Source organism: Lepus europaeus, chromosome 21 (genome assembly GCF_033115175.1).
Source record: "Lepus europaeus isolate LE1 chromosome 21, mLepTim1.pri, whole genome shotgun sequence".
NCBI classification, from domain to species: Eukaryota; Metazoa; Chordata; class Mammalia; order Lagomorpha; family Leporidae; genus Lepus; species Lepus europaeus.
In genome coordinates this window covers 19070324-19082662 of record NC_084847.1, presented here as the reverse complement: position 1 = coordinate 19082662, position 12339 = coordinate 19070324, and the positions used below count along the sequence as shown (strand labels likewise).

The following is a 12339-nucleotide window of genomic DNA, read 5'->3' as shown; positions in this document are numbered from 1 at the left end:
AACCCCAAGGCCAGGAAAGTCACAGAAGTTCAGATTTATAAACTGTAACCAAGCTGACACTTTGTTCCAAAGAAAGCTAGTGGATGGAGCTGGGAGAGGACTTTCCTTACAGACCACTTAAAATTCAATTACCTGTCCAGCCAGCATTTCATATAGCAGGACTCCGAATGCCCACCAATCCACGGACTTCCCATAGGGCTGATAAGCAATTATCTGGAAGACAGGAAGAATTCGATCAGGGAGGCTGGAGACAGAATCCGAGCATACTTCTTTGACAATAAGTGGAGTGGTGGAGGCACAGCTCTGCCCTGGCCTGGCACCTGCTTACTGTGAGAGATTATAGTGGCTGTCACCATCTCTGATGCACCGTCTCAGAGCAGATGGGAAGGAGGCCAGTATCTACCTGTGCTATTCCATACCCTAGTCACTCAGGGATGATGGACACATTTCACAGAGGTGCCTAGGAACACCTGGGGATGTCACATCGCCTTGTTGAAGCCAGGGGTATGGTGTGTTATTGCTTGAAAATTTCAAAACAGTGAATGTGGCATTTTAAAGAAGTAAAACTGTCTTATTCGTTGTAAAAGTAGTAACATGTACACAATAGTGTAAATACACTTCACACTTCTGAACTGCCCAGTAGAAACATCAGGAAGTGGGGCTGGCACTGTGGCACAGAGGGTAAAGCCACTGCTTGCAGTGCCAGCATCCCATATGGTCACCAGTTCGAGTCCTGGCTGCTCCACTTCCGCTCTGGCTCTCTGCAATGGCCTGGGAAAGCAGTAGAAGATGGCCCAAGTCCTTGGGCCCTGCACCCATGTGAGAAACCCAGAAGAAGCTCCTGACTCCTGGCTTCGGATTGGTGCAGCTCCAGCCATTGCAGCCATTTGGGGAGTGAACCAGCAGATGGAAGACATCTCTCTCGCTCTGCTTCTTCCTCTCTGTAACTCTGACTTTCAGATAAATAAATAAATCTTTTTTTAAAAAAAGAAATCTTAGGAAGTTAACCATTTTAGAAATAGCTAAGATGGCACATTTTTTTTATTAAACTTTTATTTAATGAATATAAATTTCCAAAGTATAGCTTATGGGTTACAATGGCTTCCCCCCTCCCATAACTTCCCTCCCGCCTGCAACCCTCCCCCCTCCCGCTCCCTCTCCCCTTCCATTCATGTAAAGATTCATTTTCAATTCTCTTTGTATACAGAAGATCAGTTTAGTGTATACTAGGTAAAGATTTCAACATTTTGTAAGATGGCACATTTTATGCTATGTGCTTATTTTTAACCAAAATTAAAAATGAAAAGCTCTAAAAGTAAGAACATTTGTAGTGTAGCAAGTAAAGTTGCCACCTGCGATGCCGTATGGGCACCACTTCTGAAGCTGCTTCCTGCTAATGGCCTGGGAAAGCAGTGGAAGATTGCCCACGTGAACCCGTCCCGGCCACCTACATGGGAGACCTGGACAAAGCTCCTGGCTACAGACTGGCTCAGCCCTGGCTGTTGCAGCCATCTGGCAAGTAAACTTGCAGATGGAAGAGCTCTCTCTGTGACTCTTGCTTTCAAATAAATAAATAGATCTTCTTTTTGAAGTAATAACATTTGTTATAATTATTAGTTACTTAGAACATATAGATAAGCAGAGAGAACACAACAAGAATCACCTACAGTCCTTTATCAAGAGAAAGATGATAATCAGCATTGGTTTATTTCCTTTCAGACTCTTCTGTGAATACATTGTTGTACTCTATGTGTGTGCACGTTTTACATAAACACTTCAGTATGTAGAGTTTCCCCAAAAAACTTATTTTATTTATTTGAAAAGGAGAGAGAGAGAAAGAAAAAGAGAGAGAGAGAGAGAGAGAGAGAGAGAGAGAGAGAGAGAAAGAATCTTCTATTCACTGGTTCACTTCCCAAATGGTGACAACAGCCAGGCCCGGGGCAGGCCCAGGCCAGGAGCCTAGAATTCCATCTGGGCCTCCCACGTAGGTGGTAGGGGTCCAAAGACTTGGGCCATCTTCTGCTGCTTTCCCAGATGCATTAGCAAGGAGCTGGATCAGTCGTGGAGCAGCCAGGACTGGAACTGGCACTCCAATATGGGACACCAGGGTCACAAGCTTAACCCACTGTGCCGTAATCCCAGCCCCAGTATGTAGAATTAAAAAAAAAAAGTCACTCATCTACATTTTCCTTGCTAATTTCTTGTATACAGAAAAAAGAAGCTGTCACCACTGCAGGGGATGCCACTGGGTAGACACAGAATCTACTTTATCAGTTCCCAATTGATTAGATTTCTTTTGATGCTGTAATTAGATCCTTGCAATTAGATATTTGGATATGTCTCCAGTTATTTCCTTCAGTTAAATTCCTGGAAGTAGAACCGGTAAATCAATGTGATATGAGGGGGTCTTCCAAAAGGTTATGGAAAATGTGTGTTGTAAAAAGCCGTGCATCAATTTCCATTTTTTTTTTTTGCACCAAAATAAACTGATGTTCCAATTCCATTTTCTCCAGGAACCTTTTGAAACGCCCTTGTTTTTGCGGTTGTGAGATTTTTGACATGTATTGCTAAATCGCCAGAGCATGGCAACCTCTGGAACAGCTGTGTGATCCATCTTTCAGTGTGCAGAGGTGTAAAACTAACTGTGGCAAATGGGGAAGAGGTGATGCAATGGCCAGACGGCCTCACTCTGAATCCCGACTGGGAGCGACAGATATGATCTGCTCTCTGGTTACCACCCCAAAGGGTCCCAACAGCTAGGGTTGGGACAGGTCAAAGCCAGTAGCCAGGAACTCCATCCAGATCTCCCACAAGGGTTGCAGGGGCCAGAGTACTTGGCCATCTTCTGCATCTCAGGTGCATTAGCAGGGAGCTGGACTGGAAATGGGACAGTGGGATTTGAACTGGCACTCCTCTATGGTATGCTGGTATTGCAGGTGTTAGCTTAACCCACTGTGCTACAACACCAGCCCCTGAATCTTGACTGCTTTTTGCCAGTTGCATGACATTGGGGGAAGTTACTTCATTTCCTTAAGCCTGTATCCTCTTCTGCATAAAGAGGTTTATCATGATGATGTGTCACTGGGGTTTTGTGACGAGGAATGAGATCCTAGGAGCCACTCATACATTACACACTCAAAATGCTCTCTCGTCGTTACTGTGTGGTTTACTCAAGGAGTTCAAACAAACTTGGCTAAAAAGCGAGTGCTCCTTTCTCAAAGCCCATCTCCTACTATGGAATCAGAAATGCACACATGTTGGTCAAAGGCTTCAAATCTCAGGTGGGAGCAAGAAATTCGAGAGCTCCATGAAGCCTATTGCACATCATGGTGACTGTAGTTTAGAGCTGTGGACTGCCTTCTTGCAATTGCTAAGAGGATAGATTTTAAGTGTTCCCACCCCCCCCCCACAGAGAGAGAGAGAGAGAGGAAGGGAGAGAAAGAGTGAGGGAGGGGGGGAGGGAGAGAGAGGGAGGGAGGGAGGGAGGGAGAGGGAATGGCAGGTATGTGAGGCGATGTATTTGTTAACTAACTGGGTTTGTCCCTTTCACAAGGTATACGTATGTCAAAACAACATCCTGTACACAATCAATGCATACAATTTGCATTTGGCAGCCAAAGAGAGAGGAAGGAAGCAGGAGAGAGGGAAGGAGCGAGGGAGGAAGAAGCAAAGAAAGAAAGGAATTCTGAGAAGTAACTGCAGGTTGTGAAAGCCTTGGGTGAGAACGCTCCTCATAGCAAGTGTTTTCACAGTTTTATGGTACTTCATTTCTCATCGGGCCCTCATGACAACTCAACAATTAATCATCTTCCAAAGGAAAACCGAGGCTGGAGAGGTGAGGGAGGCTGTCAAAGGCAATGTGGCACATGAAGGCTGGAGGAGGATGTGACTGGACCAGCAAATCAGCTCAGGGCTCCCTGCGCTCACTGGCATGTATAATGTAGGATGACCAGTAGGGACTTTAGACAACCACAGATCCCGGGCCCCACCCTGCAGAGATTCTAACTCAGTTGCCCTAAGGAGACACCTGGGCATCCCACATTTTAAAAGCTCCCCTTGTGATGCCAAAGTACAGGAGAGCTGAAAACCAGAGGTTATCAAACTCACCCAGTATCAGAGTGCATCTGATATCCTAGTTAATTGACAAATGGTAATAGGGAAAACTTTTCTGGGCTCAAATAAAGAATAAGTTTTTAAAAAGAACTACTTTCTGGGGCCGGCTCTGTGGCTCACTTGGTTAATCCTCCACCTGCGGCGCTGGCATCCCATATGGGAACCGGGTTCTAGTCCCAGTTGCTCCTCTTTCAGTCCAGCTCTCTGCTGTGGCCTGGGAAGGCAGTGGAGGATGGCCCAAGTGCTTGGGCCCTGCACCCGCATGGGAGACCAGGAAGAAGCACCTGGCTCCTGGCTTCCAATCAGCGCAGCACTGGCCTAGTGGTCATTTGGGGGTGAACCAATGGAAGGAAGACCTTTCTCTCTGTCTTTCTCTCTCACTATCTGTCAATTTTTTTAAAAAATTTAAAAATTAAAAAAATAAAAAGAACTACTTTCTTACTACTCAAATAATACACCTTGTGATAAATGGAAAAAATATACATGGAGCTAAACTTTCCTTAACCATAAACTTATACTGACAGGCTGTCAACGTTGTAAGATCCATCCATAGTAAATTTGTAGAAAATCCAGATTTTTCTATGCCTTTACACACATATACACTATACTCATAAAAAATAGTGTTCTATACATTGCTATTGTCCATAAATTATACCATATTTATCATTATGTACCATAATTTTTTTCTCTTAATATGTTTTGAAGATCTTCCCATATCTATCTCTATCTATATATGTGTATTGTTTTTAAGTTGATGCCTAGTAGTATTTCTCTTTCTCTTTAAAATTTTTAAAATTTATTTGAAAGGCAGAATGAAAGAGAGAAAGAGAGAGACATAGACAGAGATCTTCCATCTGCTGGTTCACTCCCCAAATGCCCTCAATAGCTGAGGCTAAGCCAGGCCAAAGCAGTGTCTGGAACTCCATCCAGGTTTCCTATGTGTGTGGCAGGACCCATATACTTGAGCCATCACTTGCCATCTCCTAGGGTGTGTATTAGCAGGAAGCTGGATCAGAACTGGATTGAGGACTTGAACCCAGGAACTCCATTGTGGGATGTGGGCATCCCAAGGGGCATCTTAACTCCTGCACCAAATCCCCGCTCTGATAGTATACAAAGATATCATAGCCTATTGCCCAATCCACTACTGAGGGACATTGCTTCAAGTTAGTACATGCAGATATACTCAGATTAGGATTTCCTAATGGGAATACAGCAGACTGGAGCCAATGACTCCTTTACCAGTAGTCATTGAGGTTGTGTCCTATTTTTCATTAGTAATATATAGTGTTGGATACATATCTTTCCACCCGTGTGTGTGTGTGTGCGCACACATCTGTGCTTGTAAATCAAGTTCCTAGCAAAGGAACTTTTTTGGTCCAAGAACAGGAAGGTTTTAAATTTTATGCCAAGATGCTCAGTTACGTGGAGACTCCCATCATCATCGTTACCTATCAAGTGACCAACAGTCAAAAAAAAGGTGACAAGATTCAAAGATGGCAAGATTCGAAGAGGGAAAAGGAGGCAGATTTTGATCAGAGCAAGATAACAGAAGAAAAGTGGAGAAATGCATTCCCACAGGAGAGTCGAAAAGAAGTTTGCAGTGGAAATTTTACAGAAAAAAGAGAGCTGTGGTGGATAGCACAAACATGCAGCAGAGAGTGGGGACACGACCCACCACTCCCATGGCAGGGGGCTGAAGAGACACCAGTTGCTGAGAGCCAGGAGAGAGCAGACAGTGGCAGCCCATGTCGCTGGTGATACAGCCTGAGGGAGAACCTGGCGGACCATACCGACTTTGAGTTGGCTTGGAGCCCTAGTGGGGGGCAGGGTACCCACCTAACCCCATAAAGGAAAAACTTATTTCTTTCTCCCCACCTCCCTACAAGGGTTCCTGGTGACCAGCAGGGAGAAAGTGCTATCTTAATGTGCTGAGAGACTGAGGCAGCTCTCAAATGGGTGCGACTAGGGGATTTTATCAGAGGGGTAAATACTCATTCCCCTCTGACTTTGAGTCTGGGCTGGAGGGTTGGCAGAGGGCTGGGCACCTACTTAGGACTGTGTGGTGCTCTCATTGCCCCCACCCTATCACAGGGTCTGGGGCTCAAACTGCCAAGGCCAAGCACCAACAAGCAGCTGGCTCTGGGAACACCTCTACCGCTCCGGCTTGCAGGGCTGAGAGTGGATCCCCTGCGCCCTGTGACTGTGGGAGCCTTGCACGCTATGACTGTGGGAATTCTGTGACTGCATGGCAGAGTGTGGAGTATAGCTGGATCTTTGGGCACTCCCTATGTCTGCTATGTCCCTATGTTCAGATGTTCAGAGTTCCCTCACTGCCTACGGTGAGTCATTGCAGAGGGTTCAATGCTCATGATGAGGACCACACAGATCCTTGTGTGGTTCCTGTGTCTGCGTGGATAGAGGCTGTAGCCACTAAGGGCTAACCCTGGGCAGCAGAGGTGGGGCTGCAATTACGCCAGCTGGCATGATCATAGCCTCCTCCCTGTTATAATAAAGGGGATCTACTACACCAACTTGGGTGTCAACCTGCACCCTTGAGCACTGGCCAAAGCACCCTCTCCTCTCAGTAGAGGATGGCCCAGGTGAGGTGCTTGACTCCCTGTATCTGCATGAGAGACCTGGCTGGAGGAGGCTCCTAGTTCCTGGCTTTGGATCAGCTTAGCTCTGGCCAATGCGGCCATCTGAGGAGTGAACCAGCGAATGGGAGAAGTTTCTCTCTGTCTCTCCCTCTCTGTGTCTGTAACTGCCTCTCAAATAAATAAAATCTTTAAAAAAATTTTTTTAAAAGTAATGGGGACTTCAGCACTTTGCTTTCATCAATGGATAGATCAACTAGACAAAAAATACACAAAGAAACAACACAGCTAATCTACACAATGGACCAAATGGACCTAACTGATGTCTGCAGAACATTTCATCTGCTGTTGCAGGATACACATTCTTTTCATCATTGCATGAAACTTTGTCTAGGATAGACCATATGCTAGTCCATAAAGCAAGTTTCAGCAAATTTAAAAAAATTTAAATCATACCATGTATCTTTTCTGACCACAAAGGAATGAACCTGGAAACTAACTACTTAAGAAACTCTGGAAAATAAACAAACACATGGAGACTGAACAACATGTTCTTGAATGAACAGAGGGTCATAGAAGAAATCAAAAAGGAAATTTAAAAAATTCCTGGAAATGAATGAAGATGACAACAAAATATAGCAAAATTTGTGGGATACGGCAAAAGCAGTGTTAAGAAGGAAGTTTATAGCAATGAATGTCTATATCAAGAAATTGGAAAGGCATCAAATAAATGATCCATCAGTGCATCTCAAGGACATGGAAGAACAACAACAAATGAAATCCAAAATTAGTAGGAGGAAAGGAATAATTAAAATTAGACAAGAAATAAACAAGCAAAACTGAAACAAAAAATGATACAGAAGATCAGTGAAATGAAGAGCTGGCTTTTTGAAAAAATAAAGCAAATTGACCCACCATTGGCCCAACAAACAAAAAAAGGGGTGGGGGAAAAGACCAAAATCAATAAAATCAGAGATGAAAAAAGAGATGTAACAATGGGTACCACAGAAATAAAAAGAATCCTCAGGAATTACTACAAAAGATATATGCCAATAAATTAGAAAATCTAGAAAAAATAGATAGATTTCTGGACATACACAATCTACCAAAATTGAGTCATGAAGACATGGAAAACCTAAATAGACCAAAAACCAAGATGGAGGTTGAATCAGTAATGAAGACCCAACCAAGAAAGAAGCTCAGGATCAGACGGTTTCTCTGCTGAATTCTACCAGACTTTTAAAGAAGAATTAGTTCCATTCCAATTCTCAAATTATTCAAGACAATTGAAAAGGAGGTAATCATCCCAAACACCTTCTACAAGGCCAGCATCACCTTATTTCCAAAACCAGAAAAAGATAAAACAAAGAAAGAGAACTATAGACCAATATCACTGATGAACACAGATACAAATATCTTCAGCAAAATACTAGCTAATCAAATTCAACAACAATCAGAAAGATCATTCACCTGGATGAGAAGGGATTTATCCCTGCTAAGAAGGGATGCTTCAAAATATGCAAATCAATAAACGTGATACATCACATTAACAGACTGAAGAATTAAAAACCATATGACTATCAAATAAATGCAAACAAAGCATTTGATAAAATAAAACACCTTTTCTTGATAAAAACCTCAAGCAAATTGGGTATAGAAAGAACAGTCCTTAACACAATCAAGGCAATATATGACAAACCCACAGCCAATATATTGAAAAGTTGGAAGCATTTCTACTAACATCTGGAAGCAGACAAAGATGCCCACTTTCACCATTGCTATTCAATATAATCTGGAAATTTCACCCAGAGCCATTAGGAAAGAAAAAAAAATTAAAAGAATACAAATTGGAAAGCAGGGATTCAAAGTATCCCTGTTTGTAGATGACATGATTCTATATATAGGGGAACAAAAAGACTCCACTAAAAACTATTGGGACTCATAAGCGAGTTTGGTAAAGTTGCAGGATATGAAATCAACACATAAGAGCATTTTTACACACAGTAGCATTTTTATACGCAAACCACACCATGAATGAGAAAGAACTCATAAGATCAGTACCATTCAAAATAATTACAAATTTTTTTGAAAGATTTGTTTATTTATTTGAAAGGCAGACAGAGAGAGAGAGAGAGAGAGAGAGAGGTCTTCTATCCGCTGGTTCACTCCCCAAATGGTCATAATGGCTGGAGCTGGGCAGATCTGGAACCAGGAGCTTCCTCTGAGTCTCCCACATGGATACAGGGGCCCAAGGAATTGGGCTGTCTTCTACTGCTTTCCCAGGCTGTAGCAGAGAGCTGGATCCGAAGTGGAGCAGCAGGATGTGAACTGGAGATATGGGATGCCAGCACTGCAGGCAATGGCTTTTCCTACTACACCACAGTGCCAGCCCCTACAAAACTTATTTTTTAAATACTTTGGAATAGCCAAATATGTAAAAGAGTTCTACAATTGAAATTATGAAACATTAAAGAAAGAAGAAGACAAAACATGGAGAAAATCTTCCATGTTCATGGATTGGAAGAATTAATATTATTAAAATGTCCATACTACCAAAAGCAATTTACAGATTCAATGTAATCTCAATCAAAAAAACAAGGGAGCTGTTCTCAGATCCAGAAAAAAAAAATGATGCTAAAATTCATATGGAAACACAAGAGACCCCTAATAGCTAAAGCAATCTTAAGCAACAAAAAGAAAGCCAGAAGCATCATAATGCCAAACTTCAAGACATACTACAGGAGGCTGGCACTGTATCACAGTGGATTAACCCCAAGCCTGCAGTGGCAGCATCACATATGGGTGCTGGTTCAAGTTCCAGCTGCTCCAATTCCAATCCAGCTCTCTGCTATGGCCTGGGAAAGCAGAAGATGGCCCAAGTCCTTGGGGCCCTGCATCTGGGTAGGAGACCTGGAAGAAGCTCCTAGATCCTGGCTTTGGGTCAGCTCAGATCTGGCTGTTGCAGTCATATGGGGAGTGAATCAGCGGATGGAAGACCCCTCCTCCCTCTCTCTGGCTCTGTCTTTCAAGTAAGTAAAGTAAATATTTAAAAAAGACATACTACAGGCCAATTGTAATCCACACAGCCTGTACTAGCACAAAAACAGACAAGTAGACCAATGGTACAGACTAGAAACCCCAGAAATTAATCCAGGCATCTACAACCAACCAATCTTTGATTAATGAGCTAAAATCAATCCTTGGAGAAAGGACAGCCTCTTCAACAAATTGTGCTGGGATAATTAGATCTACATGTGCAAAAGTATGAAACACAAAACTACATTATGCCTTATCCAAAAATCAACTCAAAACTGATCAAGGATCTAAATATTTGTACTGATACCACCAAATTACTAGAAGAAAACATCAGAGAAACTGCAAGATATTGGCTTAGGCAAAGAGTTCTTGGAAAAGACCCCAGAAGCACAGGCAATTAAAGCAAAAATAGACAAACAGGATTACATCAAGTTAAGAAGCTTCTGCACTGCAAAGGAAACACTCAACGAAGTAAAGAGGCAACTGACTGAATGAGAAAAATATTTGCAAACTATGCAACTGATAAAGGATTAAAATCCAGGATCTATAAAGAGCTCAAGAATGTCAACAACATAACAAAGAACTCAGTTAAGAAATGGGCAAAGGACATGAATAGGCATTTTTCAAAGGATGAAATTCAAATGGCAACAGAAACATGAAAAAATGCTCAGAATCACTAGCCATGAGGGAAATGTAAATTAAAACACAATGAGGTTTCACCTTACCACAGTTAGAATGGCTATCATCAAGAATCAAAATCAATAAATACCCTAATCCACTAATCCTAATCCACTGTTGGGTGGGAATACAAATTAGTACAATCATTATGGAAGACAGTATAGAGAATCCTCAGAGATCTGAAAATAGATCTACTATATGATCCAGCCATTCCACTCCTGGGAATTTACCCAAAGAAAATGAAATTAGCATGTGAAAGAGTTATTTGTCCCTCATGTTTATTGCAGCTTAATTCACAATAGCTAAGATATGGAATCAACCTAGATGTCCATCAACTGTGGACTAGATAAAGAAAATGTGGTATATACACACTATGGACTACTACTGCACCATAAAAAAGAATGAAATCCTGTATCCTGTCTTTGAAACAAAATAGATGCAAATGGAAATCATTATGCTTAGTGAAATAAGCCAGTCTCAAAAAGATAAATATCATATGTTTTCTCTGATATGTGGCAGTTAATATAGGATACCAAAAATGTATAGGAATGAAATGGTCACTTTGGGATATGATTGTGATTTTTAACCCTTGTATATAATCCTGTGAAACTGTGGTCTTCCTCCTTTTTACTTGTGGAGTATTATGATAAGTGGTGAATTAAGCCTGTTAATATAGAGTGGATTGAAATTGTCTTTGCAAAAACTGATTAAGAGAGGGGAGGGAGGGATATTGGGGGGATCAGGGGAGTGAGGGAAGTGTGGTTGTCTTCTTGGAACTGTACCTATGGAATGCACAAAATCTGTTCTGTTGATATTAATCTTAAAATTTTTAAAAGAAAAAGATGAATTCTGCAAAGCCTATGCCTATTTCCAAGACTGTGCCATCCCCTCTGATTTCTTTCCAAAAAAAAAAAAAAAAAAAAAAACAAACAAAAAAACAACTCAGGAACAGATTGCAGAAATGCCACCTTCCCAAGAACCAATTCAGAGAAAAGACACGTGGTCATCTGGCATGAATGATTGTGCTTCATCATGTTGAGAAAATCCATTCCCTGGCCATTTCCATTGCAGAGGGAAAGGGGGTTCTGCAAATAAATATTTACTCCTTCTTTTATACCCACATCACAGGAGGGAACGTTCAGCATCTCCCAAGGGTCATCACAACACACAGCACCGCTTCCTGTGTCAGTCAGCCCAGAGGATCCGTTTGCTCTCTTAACAAACATTTCAATGTCATCATTAGGAAGGATCATATGGCCATGAGCATAGCAGCTTGACAGAGAATTTTACTGATGTGTGTTTGGATGGTTCTTTTGAGTTTTATTTGAATTTTCGCCCAAACCTTGATATATTTTGGGCTCGAGCTTCTGGATGTGTGTGAAGTTAATTTGCATGTGTGATCTCAAAGGAGCGATTTAGAGTAGAGGCTAAGGATCAGCCTGAGCTTCCCTTGCTCTGTACCCCTTTCAGCCAGCTCAGCTCTCATGTGCCCACCTGGAGGTGGGGTGAGGGGAGGCAATGCAGATGTGGGAGGGGTCCCGTGGGCTCTTACCTCCGGAGCAATGTAGTCTGGAGTTCCACAAAAGGTCTTGGTTGTCACCCCGTCCCAAATGTTTTCCTTACACATGCCAAAGTCAGCGATCTTGATGTGTCCCTCGGAATCCAGCATCACATTGTCAAGTTTCAGGTCACTGTGGCAGACAGAAGAATTCAGGGTTTTCAGGAAATGCAACCAACAAGTCAACCGACAGGCACTCATTCTGCACAACAGTACCAGATGCTGTAGGGGCACAAAGGAAGATGTGAACCAGCCCTTGCCCTGGGGCAACTTGCAATCTAGCGGGGAGATTAAAAAGGGATCTGTTTTCTACATGGCTAGACATGCTAAACATCTCACAAGGACACCATAGCAACA

The 12339-nt window shown here is 42.4% G+C and overlaps 1 protein-coding gene across 1 annotated transcript in view; it reads right to left on the bottom strand.

Moving 5' to 3' along the window:
* Positions 1-12339, bottom strand: part of PRKCB (protein kinase C beta) — a 354584-nt gene that overhangs the window by 31064 nt on the left and 311181 nt on the right. Inside the window, exons 14-15 of the mRNA XM_062180053.1 lie at positions 11977-12115; positions 133-213 (exon numbers count right to left, since the gene is read on the bottom strand). Coding sequence (XP_062036037.1) covers positions 133-213; positions 11977-12115 — 220 coding nt within the window. The remainder of the gene's footprint in view (positions 1-132; positions 214-11976; positions 12116-12339) is intronic.